General features: G+C 40.3%; 3 protein-coding genes and 2 long non-coding RNA genes across 5 annotated transcripts in view; 2 read left to right on the top strand and 3 right to left on the bottom strand.

The window, feature by feature from the left end:
- Positions 1 to 1,972: 1,972 nt before the first annotated feature.
- Positions 1,973 to 12,306, bottom strand: LOC105916441. Its single transcript, XM_036145503.1, has 3 exons — positions 12,018 to 12,306; positions 11,806 to 11,893; positions 1,973 to 2,457 (listed from the first exon to the last, which is right to left on the bottom strand). The coding sequence occupies exons 1-3, from the start codon at positions 12,232 to 12,234 to the stop codon at positions 2,139 to 2,141; spliced, it is 624 nt and encodes a 207-aa protein (XP_036001396.1). The 5' UTR covers positions 12,235 to 12,306; the 3' UTR covers positions 1,973 to 2,138.
- On the top strand, positions 4,753 to 6,972 carry LOC118565284. The gene is made up of 3 exons (XR_004932303.1): positions 4,753 to 4,988; positions 6,563 to 6,625; positions 6,760 to 6,972. It is a non-coding gene; the product is annotated as an uncharacterized LOC118565284 (long non-coding RNA).
- Positions 6,903 to 10,490, bottom strand: LOC118565282 (tumor necrosis factor receptor superfamily member 6B-like). The gene is made up of 4 exons (XM_036145502.1): positions 10,345 to 10,490; positions 9,793 to 10,198; positions 8,820 to 8,996; positions 6,903 to 8,696 (listed from the first exon to the last, which is right to left on the bottom strand). Exons 1-4 carry the CDS (start codon positions 10,345 to 10,347, stop codon positions 8,365 to 8,367), a joined length of 918 nt encoding a protein of 305 aa, XP_036001395.1. The 5' UTR covers positions 10,348 to 10,490; the 3' UTR covers positions 6,903 to 8,364.
- Positions 10,172 to 15,929, top strand: LOC118565283. Its single transcript, XR_004932302.1, has 3 exons — positions 10,172 to 10,242; positions 15,530 to 15,589; positions 15,724 to 15,929. It is a non-coding gene; the product is annotated as an uncharacterized LOC118565283 (long non-coding RNA).
- Positions 15,930 to 16,133: 204 nt separating this feature from the next.
- LOC105916450 (venom phosphodiesterase 1) overlaps positions 16,134 to 23,011 on the bottom strand; it is a 65,368-nt gene continuing 58,490 nt past the window's right edge. The window contains exons 25-27 of the mRNA XM_036145501.1: positions 18,740 to 19,145; positions 17,784 to 17,960; positions 16,134 to 17,660 (exon numbers count right to left, since the gene is read on the bottom strand). Of these exons, the coding sequence (XP_036001394.1) occupies positions 17,329 to 17,660; positions 17,784 to 17,960; positions 18,740 to 19,145 (915 nt within the window). The 3' untranslated portion in view covers positions 16,134 to 17,328. The remainder of the gene's footprint in view (positions 17,661 to 17,783; positions 17,961 to 18,739; positions 19,146 to 23,011) is intronic.

Below are 23,011 nucleotides of genomic sequence, written 5' to 3'. Positions count from 1 at the left end.
AGCAATGATTTACAGGAAGCTTCACCTCGAGGCGCTTTACAAACTGATCCAATTCATGTTTAGCATTACAGAATCTAGTTTAGTCCAAATCCGGTTCAAATCTGTCCACTTCAAACGCAATCCTGTTAAAAGGTGTTAGGGACACACTTTGGAGAGATCAGAGGATGAGGGGAGGTTACTGGCTGCAGACAGGAACAGATGTAAGGTGGATTACAGAAACAGCTTGCTACACGTGGAACAGAAACAAAAACCTGAAAAAAACACACATCTAATTTAAAAAAATTCATGCAACAGACTAACCTGTCATCCACCTATGTGGTTATGACATTTTTGCTGGTCAGTAACACAATACTTTTAGGGAATGAATCCTTTTACGCACGATGATGAATACTTACACCGCCATCTGGTGGTGGTAGGAGAAATTGAAAAAAAAAAAAAACAACAACCCTGCAGAATAATTTCTAGATGAAGCCTAAAGCACTCAGAAATGTCAGGAAGCCGCGCTGAACAAAACATTTTCAAAGTAAGAAATCTAGTAAAATGTCACTGTTACTGCTATTGCGCTGACATCCATGAAAGTGTTGCTTTTTTGAATTGACTTTGACATTTTCTTTTGTGTTCAAACAGTATAAGTCCACCAAGCCGCTTAAGGTAGACACTTGTGGACAGTTGGACTTAGCCTTGGGAACAATATACATTAGAGTTAAATGATTGCAGCAAGGCAATTATAAAAATGTAGTTTTCAAAATATTTTGATGGAAATACCCTTGGATGTTGTCCGTCCATCCGTCCGTCCGTCCGTCCGTCGTCATCTGCTTATCCAAGATCAGGTTGCAGGGGAATCAGGTCCACGTGGGAAAAAACAATATCCTCCAGCTCACATTGTAGGATCCAAAGGTGTTCTGAGGTCAGACAGGATATATAATCCCTCCAGCAAGTTCTGAGTCTGCCCAGTATCTCCTCCCAGTGAAAAGTGTGTGTGTGAGGAGGACCTCCAAATGGAGGCACAAAGACGGTATGCTGATCAAATGACTAAACCACTTAAACCGATGGTGCATTCCATTTGGCTTGGAAATCAAAAATAGGAGCTGCAGGAGAGTTGCAGTTGCTACATGTAACATTGTCACACCTTTGGAGGCTTTGAAGTGGTTCCTGAAATCCAGATGAAATATCATAGTTCTGTTCTCAACAGCTGTGCCTCGGCCAACAGCTTCCTTATATTTTGCATAATGACTTCTCTTCTGGTACCTTTAACAGATTCTCTCTAGTTTTGTTTTTGTCTGAGGACGGACACCACAGACCAGAGGGGGGAGACTATATTTTTGTCTGGTTGAAAAGGTGACTGTAGTTTCCAAACGAATAAAGAGACATTGAATGTTTGGTAAATATTTTAAATTCTTAATGCATTTTTCTCAATATATAATTCCTCTGTCAAAAGCACAGGCATTGATTTAGCAGACCATTGCTGGAGATCATGAGGATCCCGTCCACAACCCACCGAGGCCAGTAGAGGATTTAGATGTCTCCGTTCTCAAACTTTTGGTGAACCGCTAGTTAGATGATACTTCATTTATTTTGCTGGAATTATAATTTCCACCTTTGAAACAAAGCCTGATTTACTGTCTTACATTGTTGTTGCAAAGGATTATTCCAGGTTATTGTTCTGACCGAGCTTTGAGGCCCTGAACATTTCCTTGATGTTGTCCTCAGCAGGTCTCAAAAGATGGCTCTGAAGAACCAACAGCAGGACGGCCGCTTTCTTACACACCGGATTCTAGCTAATTTCTCTAAATGCAAACGGTTTTCTGTTATCCATGAATACTTGGCCAAAACAGATAGAGCTGTCCCACAAAAAAAAAAAAGGTTCCTGCTGATCAAAACATGCAGGGATAAATATTGCTTGAACGTTTATCCATTATCTGAGACTAATGTCTAAATGAAGCAAAACTTGCAAAGAAAGAAAAAAAAAAGGTTTGGACTCACCAACTCACTCAGTGGTTTGTCTTTAATTTTATTATTGGGAACTTCAAGACAGTAGGAAAATCAATTGAGGTGACAAACCCCATGAAACTGATTGAGAGAAGCCCAAGAGTGACCAAAGCATTGTAAAGTTTGAGTTCATAGTTCTGATGTCTTTACTATATATTTAAAATATAGAAAGTGATAAAAAAGAGGAAAAGCCATTGCATGCCAGGGGTTAGTCCAGACACTTCACTCGTAGTGTAGTTCTTCACGATCTTAGAGCGACAGGACTCTCTCAGATGTTTTTCAACTTGGTGGAGCTTGCTCTGTAGTTTCTCGCCAACACTTGTTGCTCCTACTTTATTCACGATGTCGGGAAGCTGCTGAATTTGAGCCGCTGTGGCAGAGGACACCCAGTTGCAGATGCGTGCGTGGAGTTCGGAGAAGTTCAGCTCCAAAGTTTCTCCTGGCGTTTTACCACCCGCAGAGGGGAGCCTGTGTACAATCCGACGCAGCCGTTTTACATCCATTTGGTGGTGATTGAAGAAAGCTGGGATAATTTCCTTAAGGTACTCAGCTCCATCTGAAAAGAAACACAGGTTGTCAGAATTATTTATGGTAACACACAAATCTTGATGCAAACTTGTGTATTTTTTGTTTTTTTGTTCTCATATTGAGGACATGTTGTTTGAAAGCAAACTTTTACCTTTGCGCTCTCCACAGTTGGCACACACACTGTCATGCCAGGTGGAGCCCTTGAGCACCAGCTGCAGTCCTGCATCGCTGCAGCTCTTGTGCTGCTTGCAGCTTTGTTGGGCGGAGGAAATGTCAGAGAAGGTGCCTTCAGAGCAAGCCTGACATACTGTGTCCTTCTCAGGTGTACCTGCAAGGGAATAGTTTTTCTTAATTAATCCCAAATCAATTTTTATGCAATAAAATATATTAATACATTTTATAATATCCTATTTATCAGTAATTTAGCTTTGTATTTTAATTCCATCAATCATTTCCCATGTAGTTAAGTTGAAAATTAAATTAAAGAGAACATAAATATAAAATGGCACATAAATGTAAAATAATTCATAAACAGAGCAAGCATGACACACTGTGTCCTTCTCAGATGTGCCTGCAAGGGGATAGTTTTTCTTGATTACTCCCAAATCCGTTTTTATGCAATAAAAAATATCCTAATATTTTTTGATATCCATTTGATCAGTAAATGAGCTTTGTACTTAAATGCTATTAGTCAATCCAATGTATTTAAAGGTGCCGTGACCTCACTGTGTAAACCATTTCATGTAGTTGATATTGCTGCATATGTAAATTATCCATGGAATTTCATTAAACAAAATAATGTCACCTTTTTGTTGGGGGTTGTTTTGTCAGGCCAGATTTCTGTCTTCAGTAAAAGGGTTGGGTACGGTAATATGTAGCGCCACCTAGTTGACCTCACTCTGATTAGCTACAAGCATATTTGGGAAACTGGTCAAACACGGCTACATACGCCCTCGCCCCCTCCATCCACACCTCACTTCTCGGTGCAACACTCTGTCACAAATCCATAATTCAGAAACATTATTCATTATTAGGAAAAGTGCACTGGCAGTGCACCTGAAAACATATTCAGTTTATATATAATACAGTAATTTAGACTGATTCACAGTCAATAACCCCACACACGCATTCATAGAGGCAATTTAGAGTGAACAAATAATCTAAAAGTTACTTGTTGGGCTGTGGGAGAAATCCAGAAAACCCGATGAAAATCCACACGTGCATGGGGGAAACGCAAACTCCATGCGTAAAGACCCCAGACTGGGGCCAATTGAACCCAGGACCTTTCCTGCTGTAAGGCCGCAATGGTTAAAGCTGCATCACTGTGCAGCCCCTGGATTAAAATTTGTCGTAGACTGTTGTTCTTCAGAGTTCCAGAGTAACCTTAACCTACACTACGAGTTGATCAGAAGATTCGTTTATTTCACAGAAATTGCTGGTGCTGGTTAGCAATTATCACATAAGTAAGGACGGCATTGCTTATGAGCCCCAGCGAGGCTGGAAAGTACTGTTAGGCAATGAAGAGCGCGCAGGATGCTGAGAAGGAGGCGGGCAGAGATGCACGGTGCTGAGGTGAAAAAGGGGGACTAAATGGGCGAACCGGAGTTCTACCAGCTGCTTTAACGCGTGGAAGCCTGTAAGTACACTGCTGATTCTGAAGAAGATCACTGGTTGGGTGACACCAGCCTGGAAGGAACTTTTCTTTGCAGGGCTAGCAAGCTTCCAAGAGTAGCTGCTGCCACATCCTTATTCTGCTGCCTTGCAGACGTTGTGTAAAAAACTAGCCACAGGGAGGGAGCTACATTGGGCCTCTGTTTTCTCCACAACTTGGGAAGCGTGGAAAAGAGGGAACTTTGGAGCCAGGCTTTGCAGAAAGAACCTGACTGTAACTAACTCTTCTTTACTCAGGTGTCATTCTCTTTTTTTCTTTATGCATAAAGGGCCCTTATGCTGGGATTTGTTTTTCTGTTGGACTAATTCTGATCAGACTGAGTCTGTTTTTGTTCAGCAGGAGTTTTAAAGGGATCCCTCTTAGGGTCTGACTATTTTTGTTTTGTGGTGTTTATATATTTTGTCACCGCAAAACTGTTAACTTACTGGAAATGTTGGTTGTTTTGAATGTTGCGATGTTAAGGTTTTTGTCTGCGATTTGCTTTTGGTCATTATGGAGCTCTAGTTGATTCCGGCTCTGCTGCAGGAAATTGATGGAGAGTTTATAGATTGAAGCTCGTTAAATCCGTGTTTGCTAAAACTGAATGCTGTGGTGATGGTCGTAACATCCTAGATATCAAAGTAGGAATATTCTTCTCCCACCTGCTAACCTTGCCTGTATTTAACACCATACTGGGTGTGGGAGGTGTCCCGGCATTAGTGAGTCAGCCAGCTGTGACAGTCACTAAAAGTTGGGGACGGAAGACCAGGATCTCCCGGACTCCTGCTACCCAGCAAGCCATGCTCCCCTTCCCACATATGTGAGTAAGGTCTACTTACTACACTGGAATGAAAGAGAAGCCTTATGGTTACCTGTATAATTGTCTAGAAATTGCTGGTCCAAAGTGACCATTTTTCACATATTTTCATTGGATTATTTTTGCATTTTACCTTTGATTATTAGTCTGTGCATGTGTGTTTCTAGTTAGTTAAGGAGTTTTTGACTTAAATACTTCTGATTGTATCAGGGCAATCTGGTTTAATAAACTCTCATAGATGAAGAAATACTTGTTTGTGCTTATTTTTATATAAGACAGATATGCTGTCTGAAGGTCAGCATGGTGTAATTGTGGGTACACTACAGTAGGTGGCAGTGTGGTGCTCTCATTGTCAGAATGCACTTAAGGATTATTCGCTCTATGGTGTTAGTGTAGTTTTTTTTTTTTTTTTTGCACACACACTACAGAGCAGTAGATAAGAGGTGTGGTGAACAAACAGTCAAGAACACCATGGAAACATATTTAACAGGGTATCGGTTTGTTATATGCACCTAGCAAATGCTCTTTTAGGTTTATGGTCACCTGGTGACATTTTAATGTATAGTTGTGTGTCATCCACATAGTTATGGAAACTGATCTTGTGTTTTGTCATACTCTGAGCCAAGGACAGCATGAAGATATTGAATAGGAAAGGTGCCCTAAGATGAAACCTTGTGGTGCCCCACACGTCATTTTTGTAGTCTCAGATTTAAAGTTGCCTACAGACACATCTATCACATTGAGCGATCTACAGTATCAACTGCTGCGCTGGGGTCCAATTATACCAGCATTCTGGTTCTGCCACAGTCATTATCAATACGGATGCCACTGAACACCTTGATCAGGGCCGGCTCGGAACTGTGGTGAGCACAAAAACCTGACTAGAAAAGGTCAAATCGGCTGGTCACTGTTAAAAAGGTATTTAAATGTTGAAACATAAATGATTGATGTTTCGACATTTAAATTGAAACATCAATGATGATTTGGTTAATAATTATTAACTGCAAATTGCAGTTATGAATCAAAATTATTAACAGTTACTAGGACTAAACAACTAAACAACTGGTTAATGACAATTAATTGTTGATTCTATTATTATTTAATTATATTAGTAGCCCAATCACCACAAACCGACAACAAATAAATATTTGTTGTGGGTGGTTGGGTTTCCCTGATACCTGACAACGGACTGCAAGACCTGCCTTGCGTTGGTGTGCTGACGTTTTACTGATACAATGAATGCCAAAGATAGAACCCCTGGGAGTATTTTCATGTTGTGACATGACTAGATGATCACGCGCAGAGGCGTTTGCCCTTAGGACAACAAAAAAGCCCATCTTGCACTTGTGTTTTTATCTGCTACTTCTAAGATCCAGGAAGTTCAGTGCCTTTATAGAAAAAAATGTGTTTACTGTAGTCCGTCTATTGTCTTACCTTTATTCAAGATCGGGTTGTGGGGGCAACAGGTCCAGGAGGGAAACCCAAACATCCTCCCTCTATCTGTACAATATCTGTTTCCAGGTTATTGTTCTGACTGAGCTTTAAGGTTTGGCACATTTCCATGATGCTTTCCTCAGCAGGTCTCAGAAGATGGCTCTGAAGAACCAGCAGCAGGATTATTGTTTTAAAGAACAACCCAAGTAAGGTTCTTACACCGGATTCTTTATGCAGCACATCTGCCAACACATCTCAGTGATTCTCATGTATAAATGCATATTACATGTGTAAATGCTTTGCAGTGAAAACCTTTAATTTCATTCCGATTCTTCTGCAGGTTGTGGAGGGCTGCTCAATGTAGCCCAAACCTAACCCAGTGTAACCCTGTGGAGGATACTGGGAAGGACAAAGAAGACTGGATCACTTTGGATATTTAAACCAAGTTTAAATATTTGCATGTTGGTAAAGATGTGATAAAACTGACTGTATAATAATCTAATATCAAACTCCTTGCAATTTAGCATTTCTATATGTAAAATAAAAGGCAAATACATGTTTGAGTCTTCAGGTTAATGCAAAATTCAAGACTTTTTAATTCATTTTTATTTGATTGTTGAGTTCTGAATTTGATCACTTAATCCTTAAGGAAAATTGGTGTAATAATTAAATAATTAATTAAACTTTGATTTGAAATGAAAACTTTTACAATGAATGAAGTACAAAAGTCCATTTAAAGTACCTGATGTTACTGATATAGCCCAAGGTGTGTATTACAGCCATTGTAAAAACAAATCACCACTTTTAGAATGTGTAAAAGCTTTAATTGATCTTTAAAAAATAAAAAAAATCTACTCCCTATAAAGCTCAACCTTTCAGCTGCCATTGTTACTGTATCGACTGAGGTGGAAAAGGTATAAAACAACAACACTATGAAAAACAGAAATGTGTCTGTGGGAAGACAGGAAGGAAATATAAATATAATACCAACTGACAACATCGTCGGAAGGCACTTTTCAAAACACATGTTCTAACCCATACAACAATATACCTCAGCAGGGTATGACACTTTTGTCTAATGCAGCAATTGGGTCACAATTGATCCTCATCATTTTCAGTTACACACAGATGACTATTAAAAACGTATTAGTGCAACAGTGGCAAAAAGAAATCCTTCTTTCCATGGGCCTGCATGTCCTGCAACAACATCTGAATGACGTGCAGGCATTTAAATTACGGTTTATTATGAGAAAGTATTTAGCACTTTCCACCTTAATAGTATGACATCACACAAGCTTTTTTTATACAGACTAATACACAGTTATTAAAGCGATGGCACTCTACTGTAACACTGCAGAATACACCCCCAATTCTTGTGTTAACTGATGTTTCCTCTACATGGCTGTAATTATGGGGTGTTAGGCATGTCGCTTAAACCAACTCTTTATGCAGACGATTAAGTTGTCTACATCTCTGATCCCAACAAAGTTATCTCATTAATTTGAATTGTTTTACCAATCTTCACACAATGCTCCAGGTCCTAAGGGTAAATTTCTCTAAATGAAAGTTGTTTCCAGTTAACTCCACGAATATGTGACAAATCCAGATGGAGCTGTCCGTGGATCAAAACATCTGGGGATAGATAATTGCTTGAGCGTTTGCCGATTATCTGAGACTAATGTCTAAATAAACCAAAACTTGCAAAAAACAAAAACCATCCTCGAACATTTGTAAGTACTTCACATTTTTAAATACTCTTTCTACTTAAACCTCCACAGGAGGGAAGTCTGGGACGCCTGGATGGATGTCAATCTATTCTAAACCTGTTTTAAATTCTTTAAGTTATTTTCTGGCTTTTCTTCAGAAATTCTATACACACAGGCTTTATACAAACTGTTGAATTTTTTTTACTGCATTAAATATAGATTCTTATACATCTTAGAGTTTATAAAACTTCATTCCAGTCGAGCTCAGGGCGACAGGACTCTCTCAGATGTTTTTCAACTTGGTGGAGCTTGCTCTGTAGTTTCTCGCCAACACTTGTTGCTCCTACTTTATTCACGATGTCGGGAAGCTGCTGAATTTGTGCCGCTGTGGCAGAGGACACCCAGTTGCAGATGCGTGCGTGGAGTTCGGAGAAGTTCAGCTCCAAAGTTTCTCCTGGCGTTTTACCACCCGCAGAGGGCAGCCTGTGTACAATCCGACGCAGCCGTTTGATATTCATTTTGTGGTAGCTGAAGAAAGCCGGGATAATTTCCTTAAGGTACTCAGCTCCATCTGAAAAGAAACACAGGTTGTCAGAATTATTTATGGTAACACACAAATTTTGATGCAAACTTGTGTATTTTTTTTGTTTTTGGTCTCATATTAGGGACATGTTGTTTAAAAGCAAACTTTTACCTTTGCGCTCTCCACAGTTGGCACACACACTGTCATGCCAGGTGGAGCCCTTGAGCACCAGCTGCAGTCCTGCATCGCTGCAGCTCTTGTGCTGCTTGCAGTTTTGTTGGGCGGAGGAAATGTCAGAGAAGGTGCCTTCAGAGCAAGCCTGACATACTGTGTCCTTCTCAGGTGTACCTGCAAGGGGATAGTTTTTCTTAATTAATCCCAAATCAATTTTTATGCAATAAAATATATTAATACATTTTATAATATCCTATTTATCAGTAATTTAGCTTTGTATTTTAATTCCATCAATCATTTCCCATGTAGTTCATTCCTAGATGTCCTTAACTTGATAATTAAATTAAAGAGAACATAAATATAAAATGGCACATCTGTAAAATAATTCATAAACATTATTCCTCATCGCTGTGTCCCGGACTGACAATAAACTGCAACTTCCATGCAGTTTATTTGCTGTAACCTAATTCACAATCAAGGCCATCTCAAGGCACTATTATAAAAAAACAAATTCAGTAGAAATGTAATTCAGTCATTTTGACTGATTCACAGTCAATAACATGTATTCACAAGGCAACACGTGGAAAATGAGAACAGCCCCCCCCCCCCCCCCCCCACCCCCCCACCCCACACACACACACACACACACACACACGCATTCATACCCAGGGGCAGTTTAGAGTGAGCAAACAATCTAAAAATCAATTGTTGGACTGTGGGAGGAATCCGGAAACTCTGTGAAAATCTACACATACATGGGGGAAACGCAAAGTCCATGCGTAAAGTCCAATTGAACCCAAAACCTTTCCTGCTGTAGGGCTGCAATGCTTAAAGCTGCATCACTGTGCAGCCCTTGGATTACAAATTGTCGTAGACTATTAGTACCAAAGTAACCTTAACCCTAAAATGTCAAAATTCTACCAAAACCTTTCAGCGGTTCTGAACAGGTACAGTGCAGAGATGATTGTACCTCTGGTGAGCACTCCGTGCCCGGATGGACACTCGCTGTGTCGGACGCACATGTCGTAGTCCTGACGGTAGAAGTAACCCTGTATGCACTCGCACTGACAGTCGCTGTCTGCGCTGCATTCCTTCTTCACCACCTGGTTCCGTCCGCAGATTCCGCAGCGCAAACAGTGCCCGATGTAGTTCCAGAGCTCCGTGAAGGAGCCCTCCGGACACGGAGCGCACTCGCTCTTCGTATCGGAGGAGCAGCTGGCGCGCAGGAAGGTTCCCGGCGGGCAGCGGTCACACTGCACCGTCGTGCCGGTGAGCGGGTCGGTGTGTTCGTAGGTCGGCGGGGCGGTGGTGCCGTGCGCCAGCCAGGAGCGCACGGAGAGCAGGAGGAACAGCTCGGTTAGGAACAGTGAACAAATCTGGAGGGAGGAAACGACACAATGAAGAAACGTTTAACAAAATGGTCAGAACAGAGCTCAAGCAATTATCTTCTAAACATTTCTCCGCTTCTTTTCCTGTTATCTCTCACAGAAACAAGCATTCATCAGCATCAATCTCCACCTACCATAATTGAAGATATTTAGTGGGAATGCCATGTAGCTCCTTTTATGTGTGGACGCCTCTGACGCAGGAGGAACCCTCTTGTTACGTCAGGGAACTTAATTCGGTTTTTTGGAAATGGGAAAAATGTGGACATTTCCTTCCTAACGGAAAGGGAGAATGATTTCAGAATTTTACCAAATGTACCGAAGTTTTTTCCGGGACATGGTTTTAAAAATGTATTGGTCGTTAAAGAATCTCCGAAATACACTCTGGTCTTGTGTTTTTCTTCAAAGGCTTTCCTCTCATAGGCCTAAAACATTTTTTTTTTTTTTTTTTGTTGCGTCGCTCAGCCATTATCAAACTATACGGTGGCAGTGGAGCCACAAAGAACGGTGAAACCAAAGCGCACTACATAAACACTAAGTGTGCACGCACAGCAAGTGACAACCAGCAATAAAGGCGCATGCACATCGACATTAGGTGAGCACAACACAATGCTGAACAGATAACAATAGACGAGCCCCCCCGAAACTGGAACGTCCACTATACCTAATAATATTTCAGATCAGTATCCATAAAATAGCACGTCTGTTTTACTTTTACTAAGGATATGATTTTACTCGATTATTTTAGTTTAGATAATATTAAATAGTATCCATACCATTCATTAAAAATAACTAATAAATGATACATTTGAGATTCGTTCCTGTTCTTCTTAAGACTGCATGTTTAAACAACCCAACGCTTTATGTTTTGAATAGATGCGTTGTATTTTACTGGCTTATTGAGTAACACTTTTTTTTTTCTGTCAGAGGACTGGACCTGCTGCGGGAATGAAAAGCAATGCGGTGATCTAAAGGAGATTTCATTGTCAGTTGCTTTAGGAATACATGCTTTCCTTTTCACTGTACCGAGCACCAGCTATTGTTTTAAAAGCAAATCCAACTGGAAGCTCTCAGAGAGGCTTCCCTACAGTTTCCTATCATATCCAGAGCTTTTAAGTTTAACTGCGGCTCAGGGGAAAGTTCCCCTGCTCTCTGTTGCTCATGATGTGCGTCTCTCGCCCTGGCTTCTCTCTCCGCTCGCCGCTTGGCTGTGCTCAACACAAAGTTACACCTTGTGTTGAAAGTTGGTGGGGACGGCTCATAGGGAAAGGGAGCTACCTGCGCGACGCATTTTTTTTTTTTTTTTTTTTTTGGAAAGGATTACAATATTCACTAATATATTTTGTGCAAAAATATCACATAAATCTAAACTTAACAAGTTTCCCCAAAAATAAGCCTATACAAGAGACAAACAACCAAAAACCAAAAACAATCAAAGCTTTCTACATCAGAAACTAACCAACTCTGAACTGGAAAACAGATTCAATATTGATTAACGGCTTGATACCCCTAGAAATGGTTTCAGGAATGATTCCTAGAAATGGGAAAAATGTGGACATTTCCTGCCTAACGGCGTTTTACCACCCGCAGAGGGAAGCCTGTGTACAATCCGACGCAGCCGTTTTACATCCATTTGGTGGTGATTGAAGAAAGCCGGGATAATTCCCTTAAGGTACTCAGCTCCATCTGAAAAGAAACACAGGTTGTCAGAATTATTTATGGTAACACACAAATCTTGATGCAAACTTGTGTATTTTTTTTTGTTTTTGTTCTCATATTAAGGACATGTTGTTTAAAAGCAAACTTTTACCTTTGCGCTCTCCACAGTTGGCACACACACTGTCATGCCAGGTGGAGCCTTTGAGCACCAGCTGCAGTCCTGCATCGCTGCAGCTCTTGTGCTGCTTGCAGCTTTGTTGGGCGGAGGAAATGTCAGAGAAGGTGCCTTCAGAGCAAGCCTGACATATTGTGTCCTTCTCAGGTGTACCTGCAAGGGGATAGTTTTTATTCATTAATCTCAAATCCATTTTTATGCAATAAAATATTTTAATACATTTTGTAATATCCTATTTATTAGTAATTTAGCTTTGTATTTTAATTCCATCAATCATTTCACATGTAGTTAACTTGATAATTAAATTAAAGAGAACATAAATATAAAATGGCACATAAATGTCAAATAATTCATAAACAGAGCAAGCATGACACACTGTGTCCTTCTCAGATGTGCCTGCAAGGGAATAGGTTTTCTTCATTACTCCCAAATCTATTTTTATGCAATAAAGAAATATCCTAATATTTTTTGATATCCATTTGATCAGTAAATGAGCTTTATGCTTAAATGCTATTAGTCAATCCCATGTATTTAAAGGTGCCGTGACATCACTGTGTAAACCATTTCATGTAGTTGATATTGCTGCATATGTAAATTATCCATGGAATTTCATTAAACAAAATAATGTCACCTTTTTGTTGGGGGTTGTTTTGTCAGGCCAGATTTCTGTCTTCAGTAAAAGGGTTGGGTACGGTAATATGTAGCTCTACCTAGTTGACCTCACTCTGATTAGCTACAAGCATATTTGGGAAACTGGTCAAACACGGCTACATACGCCCTCGCCCCCTCCATCCACACCTCACTTCTCGGTGCAACACTCTGTCACAAATCCATAATTCAGAAACATTATTCGTTATTAGGAAAAGTGCACTGGCAGTGCACCTGAAAACATATTCAGTTTATATATAATACAGTAATTTAGACTGATTCACAGTCAATAACATGCACTCACAAGGCAACAAGTGGAAAATTATCACATAAGTAAGGACGGCATTGCTTATGAGCCCCAGCGAGGCTGGAAAGTACTGTTAGGCAATGAAGAGAGCGCAGGATGCTGAGAAGGAGGCGGGCAGAGATGCACGGTGCTGAGGTGAAAAAGGGGGACTAAATGGGCGAACCGGAGACACCAGCCTGGAAAGAACTTTTTTTTGCACTGAGAACTAGCAAGCTTCCAAGAGTAGCTGCTGCCACATCCTTATTCTGCTGCCTTCCAGACGTTGTGTAAAAAACTAGCCACAGGGAGGGAGCTACATCGGGCCTCTGTTTTCTCCACTACTTGGGAAGTGTGGAAAAGAGGGAACTTTGGAGCTTTGCAGAAGGAACCTGACTGTGACTAACTCTTCTTTACTCAGGTGTCATTGTTTTTTTTCTTTATGCATAAAGGGCCCTTATGCTGCAATTTTTTTCTGTTGGACTAATTCTGATCAGACTGAGTCTGTTTTTGTTCAGCAGGAGTTTTAAAGGGATCCCTCTTAGGGTCTGACTATTTTTGTTTTGTGGTGTTTATATATTTTGTCACTGCAAAACTGTTAACTTACTGGAAATGTTGGTTGTTTTGAATGTTGCGATGTTAAGGTTTTTGTCTGTGATTTGCTTTTGGTCATTATGGAGCTCTAGTTGATTCCGGCTCTGCTGCAGGAAATTGATGGAGAGTTTATAGATTGAAGCTCGTTAAATCAGTGTTTGCTAAAACTGAATGCTGTGGTGATGGTCGTAACACCCTAGATATCAAAGTAGGCATATTCTTCTCCCACCTGCTAACCTTGCCTGTGTTTAACACCATACTGGGTGTGGGAGGTGTCCCGGCACTAGTGAGTCAGCCAGCTGTGACAGTCACTAAAAGTTGGGGACGGAAGACCAGATCTCCCGGACTCCTGCTACCCAGCAAGCCATGCTCCCCTTCCCACATATGTGAGTAAGGTCTACTTACTACACTGGAATGAAAGAGAAGCCTTATGGTTACCTGTATAATTGTCTAGAAATTGCTGGTCCAAAGTGACCATTTTTCACATATTTTCATTGGATTATTTTTGCATTTTACCTTTGATTATTAGTCTGTGCATGTGTGTTTCTAGTTAGTTAAGGAGTTTTTTTACTTAAATACTTCTGACTGTATCAGGGCAATCTGGTTTAATAAACTCTCATAGATGAAGAAATACTTGTTTGTGCTTATTTTTATATAAGACAGATATGCTGTCTGAAGGTCAGCATGGTGTAATTGTGGGTACACTACAGTAGGTGGCAGTGTGGTGCTCTCATTGTCAGAATGCACTTAAGGATTATTCGCTCTATGGTGTTAGTGTAGTTTTTTTTTTTTTTGCACACACACTACAGAGCAGTAGATAAGAGGTGTGGTGAACAAACAGTCAAGAACACCATGGAAACATATTTAACAGGGTATCGGTTTGTTATATGCACCTAGCAAATGCTCTTTTAGGTTTATGGTCACCTGGTGACATTGTAATGTAGAGTTGTGTGTCATCCGTATAGTTATGGAAACTGATCTTGTTTTTTGTTATACTCTGAGCCAAGGACAGCATGAAGATATTTTATAGGAAGGGGGCCCTAAGATGAAACCTTGTGGTGCCCCACACGTCATTTTTGTAGTCTCAGATTTAAAGTTGCCTACAGACACATCTATCACATTGAGCGATCTACAGTATCAACTGCTGCGCTGGGGTCCAATTATACCAGCATTCTGGTTCTGCCACAGTCATTATCAATACGGATGCCACTGAACACCTTGATCAGGGCCGGCTCGGAACTGTGGTGAGCACAAAAACCTGACTAGAAAAGGTCAAATCGGCTGGTCACTGTTAAAAAGGTATTTAAATGTTGAAACATAAATGATTGATGTTTCGACATTTAAATTGAAACATCAATGATGATTTGGTTAATAATTATTAACTGCAAATTGCAGTTATGAATCAAAATTATTAACAGTTACTAGGACTAAACAACTAAACAACTGGTTAATGACAATTAATTGTTGATTCTATTATTATTTAATTATATTAGTAGCCCAATCACCACAAACCGACAACAAATAAATATTTGTTGTGGGTGGTTGGGTTTCCCTGATACCTGACAACGGACTGCAAGACCTGCCTTGCGTTGGTGTGCTGACGTTTTACTGATACAATGAATGCCAAAGATAGAACCCCTGGGAGTATTTTCATGTTGTGACATGACTAGATGATCACGCGCAGAGGCGTTTGCCCTCAGGACAACAAAAAAGCCCATGTTGCACTTGTGTTTTTATCTGCTACTTCTAAGATCCAGGAAGTTCAGTGCCTTTATAGGAAAAAAAATGTGTTTACTGTAGTCCATCTATTGTCTTACCTTTATTCAAGATCGGGTTGTGGGGGCAACAGGTCCAGGAGGGAAACCCAAACATCCTCCCCCTATCTGTACAATATCTTTTTCCAGGTTATTGTTCTGACTGAGCTTTAAGGTTTGGCACATTTCCATGATGCTTTCCTCAGCAGGTCTCAGAAGATGGCTCTGAAGAACCAGCAGCAGGATTATTGCTTTAAAGAACCACCCAAGTAAGGTTCTTACACTGGATTCTTTATGCAGCACATCTGCCAACACATCTCAGTGATTCTCATGTATAAATGCATATTACATGTGTAAATGCTTTGCAGTGAAAACCTTTAATTTCATTCCGATTCTTCTGCAGGTTGTGGAGGGCTGCTCAATGTAGCCCAAACCTAACCCAGTGTAACCCTGTGGAGGATACTGGGAAGGACAAAGAAGACTGGATCACTTTGGATATTTAAACCAAGTTTAAATATTTGCATGTTGGTAAAGATGTGATAAAACTGACTGTATAATAATCTAATATCAAACTCCTTGCAATTTAGCATTTCTATATGTAAAATAAAAGGCAAATACATGTTTGAGTCTTCAGGTTAATGCAAAATTCAAGACTTTTTCATTCATTTTTATTTGATTGTTGAGTTCTGAATTTGATCACTTAATCCTTAAGGAAAATTGGTGTAATAATTAAATAATTAATTAAACTTTGATTTGAAATGAAAACTTTTACAATGAATGAAGTACAAAAGTCCATTTAAAGCACCTGATGTTACTGATATAGCCCAAGGTGTGTATTACAGCCATTGTAAAAACAAATCACCACTTTTAGAATGTGTAAAAGCTTTAATTGATCTTTAAAAAATAAAAAAAATCTACTCCCTATAAAGCTCAACCTTTCAGCTGCCATTGTTACTGTATCGACTGAGGTGGAAAAGGTATAAAACAACAACACTATGAAAAACAGAAATGTGTCTGTGGGAAGACAGGAAGGAAATATAAATATAATACCAACTGACAACATCGTCGGAAGGCACTTTTCAAAACACATGTTCTAACCCATACAACAATATACCTCAGCAGGGTATGACACTTTTGTCTAATGCAGCAATTGGGTCACAATTGATCCTCATCTTTTTCAGTTACACACAGACGACTATTAAAAACGTATTAGTGCAACAGTGGCAAAAAGAAATCCTTCTTTCCATGGGCCTGCATGTCCTGCAACAACATCTGAATGACATGCAGGCATTTAAATTACGGTTTATTATGAGAAAGTATTTAGCACTTTCCACCTTAATAGTATGACATCACACAAGCTTTTTTTATACAGACTAATACACAGTTATTAAAGCAATGGCACTCTACTGTAACACTGCAGAATACACCCCCGATTCTTGTGTTAACTGATGTTTCCTCTACATGGCTGTAATTATGGGGTGTTAGGCATGTCGCTTAAACCAACTCTTTATGCAGACGATTAAGTTGTCTACATCTCTGATCCCAACAACGTTATCTCATTATTTTGAATTGTTTTACCAATCTTCACACAATGCTCCAGGTCCTAAGGGTAAATTTCTCTAAATGAAAGTTGTTTCCAGTTAACTCCACGAATATGTGACAAATCCAGATGGAGCTGTCCGTGGATCAAAACATCTGGGGATAGATAATTGCTTGAGCGTTTGCCGATTATCTGAGACTAATGTCTAAATAAACCAAAACTTGCAAAAAACAAAAACCATCCTCGAACATTTGTAAGTACTTCACATTTTTAAATACTCTTTCTACTTAAACCTCCACAGGAGGGAAGTCTGGGATGCCTGGATGGATGTCAATCTATTCTAAACCTATTTTAAATTCTTTAAGTTATTTTCTGGCTTTTCTTCAGAAATTCTATACACACAGGCTTTATACAAACTGTTGAATTTTTTTTACTGCATTAAATATAGATTCTTATACATCGTAGAGTTTATAAAACTTCATTCCCGTCCAGCTCAGGGCGACAGGACTCTCTCAGATGTTTTTCAACTTGGTGGAGCTTGCTCTGTAGTTTCTCGCCAACACTTGTTGCTCCTACTTTATTCACGATGTCGGGAAGCTGCTGAATTTGTGCCGCTGTGGCAGAGGACACCCAGTTGCAGATGCGTGCGTGGAGTTCGGAGAAGTTCAGCTCCAAAGTTTCTCCTGGCGTTTTACCACCCGCAGAGGGGAGCCTGTGTACAATCCGACGCAGCCGTTTAATATTCATTTTGTGGTAAATGAAGAAAGCTGGGATAATTTCCTTAAGGTACTCAGCTCCATCTGAAAAGAAACACAGGTTGTCAGAATTATTTATGGTAACACACAAATTTTGATGCAAACTTGTGTATTTTTTTTGTTTTTGTTCTCATATTAGGGACATGTTGTTTAAAAGCAAACTTTTACCTTTGCGCTCTCCACAGTTGGCACACACACTGTCATGCCAGGTGGAGCCTTTGAGCACCAGCTGCAGTCCTGCATCGCTGCAGCTCTTGTGCTGCTTGCAGCTTTGTTGGGCGGAAGAAATGTCAGAGAAGGTGCCTTCAGAGCAAGCCTGACATACTGTGTCCTTCTCAGGTGTACCTGCAAGGGAATAGTTTTTCTTAATTAATCCCAAATCAATTTTTATGCAATAAAATATATTAATACATTTTATAATATCCTATTTATCAGTAATTTAGCTTTGTATTTTAATTCCATCAATCATTTCCCATGTAGTTCATTCCTAGATGTCCTTAACTTGATAATTAAATTAAAGAGAACATAAATATAAAATGGCACATCTGTAAAATAATTCATAAACATTATTCCTCATCGCTGTGTCCCGGACTGACAATAAACTGCAACTTCCATGCAGTTTATTTGCTGTAACCTAATTCACAATCAAGGCCATCTCAAGGCACTATTATAAAAAAACAAATTCAGTAGAAATGTAATTCAGTCATTTTGACTGATTCACAGTCAATAACATGTATTCACACGTGGAAAATGAGAACAGCCCCCCCCCCCCCCCCCACACACACACACACACACACACACACGCATTCATACCCAGGGGCAGTTTAGAGTGAGCAAACAATCTAAAAATCAATTGTTGGACTGTGGGAGGAATCCGGAAACTCTGTGAAAATCTACACATGCATGGGGGAAACGCAAAGTCCATGCGTAAAGTCCAATTGAACCCAAAACCTTTCCTGCTGTAGGGCTGCAATGCTTAATCTTAATGCTGCATCACTGTGCAGCCCTTGGATTACAAATTGTCGTAGACTATTAGTACCAAAGTAACCTTAACCCTAAAATGTCAAAATTCTACCAAAACCTTTCAGCGGTTCTGAACAGGTACAGTGCAGAGATGATTTTACCTCTGGTGAGCACTCCGTGCCCGGATGGACACTCGCTGTGTCGGACGCACATGTCGTAGTCCTGACGGTAGAAGTAACCCTGTATGCACTCGCACTGACAGTCGCTGTCTGCGCTGCATTCCTTCTTCACCACCTGGTTCCGTCCGCAGATTCCGCAGCGCAAACAGTGTCCGATGTAGTTCCACAGCTCCGTGAAGGAGCCCTCCGGACACGGAGCGCAGTCGCTCTTCGTATCGGAGGAGCAGCTGGCGCGCAGGAAGGTTCCCGGCGGGCAGCGGTCACACTGCACCGTCGTGCCGGTGAGCGGGTCGGTGTGTTCGTAGGTCGGCGGGGCGGTGGTGCCGTGCGCCAGCCAGGAGCGCACGGAGAGCAGGAGGAACAGCTCGGTTAGGAACAGTGAACAAATCTGGAGGGAGGAAACGACACAATGAAGAAACGTTTAACAAAATGGTCAGAACAGAGCTCAAGCAATTATCTTCTAAACATTTCTCCGCTTCTTTTCCTGTTATCTCTCACAGAAACAAGCATTCATCAGCATCAATCTCCACCTACCATAATTGAAGATATTTAGTGGGAATGCCATGTAGCTCCTTTTATGTGTGGACGCCTCTGACGCAGGAGGAACCCCCTTGTTACGTCAGGGAACTTAATTCGTTGTTTTGTTTGTATTCCTAGAAATGGGATAAATGTGGACATGTCCTGCCTAACGGAAAGGGAGAATGATTTCAGAATTTTACCAAATGTACCGAAGTTTTTTTTCCGGGACATGGTTTTAAAAATGAATTGGTCGTTAAAGAATTTCCGAAATACACTCTGGTCTTGTGTTTTTCTTCAAAGGCTTTCCTCTCATAGGCCTAAAACATTTTTATTTTTTTTATTTTTTTGCGCGTCGCTCAGCCATTATCAAATTATACGGTGAGAGCAGTGGAGCCACAATGAACGGTGAAACCGAAGCGCACTACATAAACACTAAGTGTGCACGCACAGCAAGTGGCAACCAGCAATAAAGGCGCATGCACATCGACATTAGGTGAGCACAACACAATGCTGAACAGATAACAATAGACGACCCCCCCCCCCTCCCCGAAACTGGAACGTCCACTATACCTAATATTTCAGATCTGTATCCATAAAACAGCATGTCTGTTTACTTTTACTAAGGATATGATTTTACTCGATTAGTTTAGTTTAGATAATATTAAATAGTATCCATATCATTCATTAAAAATAACTAATAAATGATACATTTGAGATTCGTTGCTGTTCTTTTTAGGACTGCATGTTTAAACAACCCAACGCTTTATGTTTTGAATAGATGCGTTGTATTTTACTGGCTTATTGAGTAACACTTTTTTTTTTTTTTTTTCTGTCAGAGGACTGGACCTGCTGCGGGAATGAAAAGCAATGCGGTGATCTAAAGGAGATTTCATTGTCAGTTGCTTTAGGAATACATGCTTTCCTTTTCACTGTACCGAGCACCAGCTATTGTTTTAAAAGCAAATCCAACTGGAAGCTCTCAGAGAGGCTTCCCTACAGTTTCCTATCATATCCAGAGCTTTTAAGTTTAACTGCGGCTCAGGGGAAAGTTCCCCTGCTCTCTGTTGCTCATGATGTGCGTCTCCCGCCCTGGCTTCTCTCTCCGCTCGCCGCTTGGCTGTGCTCAACACAAAGTTACACCTTGTGTTGAAAGTTGGTGGGGACGGCTCATAGGGAAAGGGAGCTACCTGCGCGACGCATTTTTTTTTTTTTTTTTTTTGGAAAGGATTACAATATTCACTAATATATTTTGTGCAAAAATATCACATAAATCTAAACTTAACAAGTTTCCCCAAAAATAAGCCGAAACCAAAAACAATCAAAGCTTTCTACACCAGAAACTAACCAACTCTGAACAGGAAAACAGATTCAATATTGATTAACGGCTTGATACCCCTGCCTTCCATCTGAGATTTTGACATTAAACCTAAACTTTGAAAGAAGCCCCAGAACAGACTCATTTAAAAGTGCCAAACACCTGCCTTCTTCTGTCACTCACTGACACAAACTGCTGACATATTTGATCAATGTCTAAATTGTCCAGTTTTGTTTGGTGGACATGGCACACAGCAGCATTGTTAAGCCTTACTTGAGTCATTGTTGGACCCCCTGCAGCGTGACGTCACACCTGCAAGATCCTATCCTTACCTTCCTGCTAGATTGCAAAAAGCAGCTTGCTCATGAGTTGTCAACATAACACGCTAAATCTTAAATGTACGTGGACATATAAAAGAAAAAGGGGCGCAGTGCTTGCTACTGAATGTCAACACTATGACAACTAGATAACAAGGTCAGGAAAAAGTTTTAATTAAGTGAAGCCGGGATTAAAACAGTACAAGAAGCTTCAAATAAAAGGTGTTCTTTATGTTCAACCTAAACACCATCTTCAATAGACCATCAGTAGAGCAGGTGTTTAAATTAATCAATCACTGCTGCGAACGCTTATAGCAGTGAAAGCTAATATACCACAGCCATCACTTAATAAACGCAAAATAAACAACCCTCTAAAAACGGAAAACTGTAATGGACTGAAAGTCCTGTTTTTTATGTGGGAAATTATTTGCGTGTCTTTTAGTATAATTCTGATATATTGGCGCTGTTGTCTGTTTCTATGGTAACGATACTGAATGTAGTGTAGCTGACATAACAGGGCGGGAAAAAGTGGTTTGAGTTTTTTTTCCAACGGTTCAGTTATATTTCAAATAAGGTATTCACTTATTTTTTACACTATTCTCTATTCTTTTACTTTAAGTCTCTCCTGAGTAAAATTAGGTCTTAATATTTCCACAAGTCCCTCTCACCTGCAAGTCTGAGTCCACTGCTATCCCTGAATCGGTTAGCATGCTTGTGGCCTGCTGAATGACACATATACAACAATAGAACCTTAAACTGCCCTTTATTCCTTTATCTCACACATCTCATCAAGAATTATTTCGCAACACTGTTTGCCTTTTACCTGAAAACCTGTAGCATCTTCCACTGAGGAAGCGATCTGAATTATATTTGTTCCCTGTTAGAAAGAATAACCTGCATTAAATGCTGTCATGTTTTGTTACTCATTTTAATTTGCCCAAAAAAAACGTACACGTTGCTGCTGTTTGGTGAAAAAGCTCCGGATGTCAGGCAGCTTTTTCGGTGGCATTTTTTGCCAACCCTGAATCCAATAGGTTAGCTACCGGTTAAATTTAATGAACACCGCTGTGTTGCTATCTCTCCTCCTGTCGATCACATCAAATGGTGGGAGTAGCAATAGCGGGGGCTTTTGAAAGGAAGCGACAGGAGGAGGCTGCTGCAGTTAAATGACCCCAGTAGTAAACCTGTATGAGCAAAAAGGAATGTAACAGGGCATTGATAATGTAATTAAATCCATTGATGATGTATATGTTGCTATATAGGCTTGCAGTCTAAATGTTTAGAGACACGTTTAATGATCAGAAACACACAGAGTAATACGAAGGTCAGCCAGAGGAGACTGTGTTGTTCCTCTGCGTAAAAGTGCTTTTAGTCAAAGAGCCTTTTCAGAACATCAGAGAACTTTCAACATACACTCTTCACAAAAAGCATCTAAAAAAAACATAACACGTCAGACATGTCAGCATTAATAGAATGTGTCTTCTATAAACCAAACAATGCTGCCACTTGTTTGGAAAAATACATAAAAAAAACCCAAACAGTTAAACGTGGCAAATAAAACTTAAAATTTGATGCCTAGTAAAGATTAGACAGAAGCGGTATGCATGTTACCATCACACAATCCAGGTAGTGTTACTCAAGCCCGTTTGAGTCGTCCGTAGTCATGGAAAAATTCCGTGTTGGCTAAACTGGAGAGGCAGTTTCTTGTTCCAAACAGGTGGGTAGTGTAGTTTCAGCGCCTGCCCAGTCATACAGTGACTATCAGGATTTTCATTATGAACCGTCAGACATGTGATTCCCCAGAATGAGCCCACATTCAGCAGGCAGGTCATGGTAAACAAAAACAAAAAACAGACATGTTATTCATCCGGCTTTGCTAGACAATAACAGTACTGCTCCCCCGACACACAAAGACTGTGTTCGTCCTCTGGAGCAACTGCATACTCACTTTGACTGTATATAAATTACGGGTGAGATTCCAGAGTCTATGACACGCCTTGTACCTTCTTGTGACGAGTCTTATTTTTGGTGTCCTTTCAGTTCTGTGTGAAAATGACAGTGAATGTACGTTGGTGTCAGCCAGCAATAGAATTAACAAAAAAT

Source organism: Fundulus heteroclitus, chromosome 13 (assembly GCF_011125445.2).
Source record: "Fundulus heteroclitus isolate FHET01 chromosome 13, MU-UCD_Fhet_4.1, whole genome shotgun sequence".
NCBI lineage: Eukaryota > Metazoa > Chordata > Actinopteri > Cyprinodontiformes > Fundulidae > Fundulus > Fundulus heteroclitus.
The sequence above is the reverse complement of the archived record's forward strand: the minus strand, read 5'-3'. Positions and strand labels throughout refer to the sequence as shown.

What these genes read in the sequence shown, in the direction of transcription:
- LOC118565282 (XM_036145502.1), bottom strand. An exon ending in GCACGGAGTGCTCACCAGAG is followed by an intron (nt 8,997 to 9,792) that starts GTACAATCATCT and finishes ATCCCCTTGCAG; the next exon opens with GTACACCTGAGAAGGACACA. An exon ending in CAACTGTGGAGAGCGCAAAG is followed by an intron (nt 8,697 to 8,819) that starts GTAAAAGTTTGC and finishes GTTTCTTTTCAG; the next exon opens with ATGGAGCTGAGTACCTTAAG.
- LOC105916441 (XM_036145503.1), bottom strand. Translation starts at nt 12,234, where the DNA reads ATGGATTTGAGATTAATGAATAAAAACTATCCCCTTGCAGGTACACCT. An exon ending in CAACTGTGGAGAGCGCAAAG is followed by an intron (nt 11,894 to 12,017) that starts GTAAAAGTTTGC and finishes GTTTCTTTTCAG; the next exon opens with ATGGAGCTGAGTACCTTAAG. An exon ending in CTGCGTCGGATTGTACACAG is followed by an intron (nt 2,458 to 11,805) that starts GCTTCCCTCTGC and finishes GATTGTACACAG; the next exon opens with GCTCCCCTCTGCGGGTGGTA.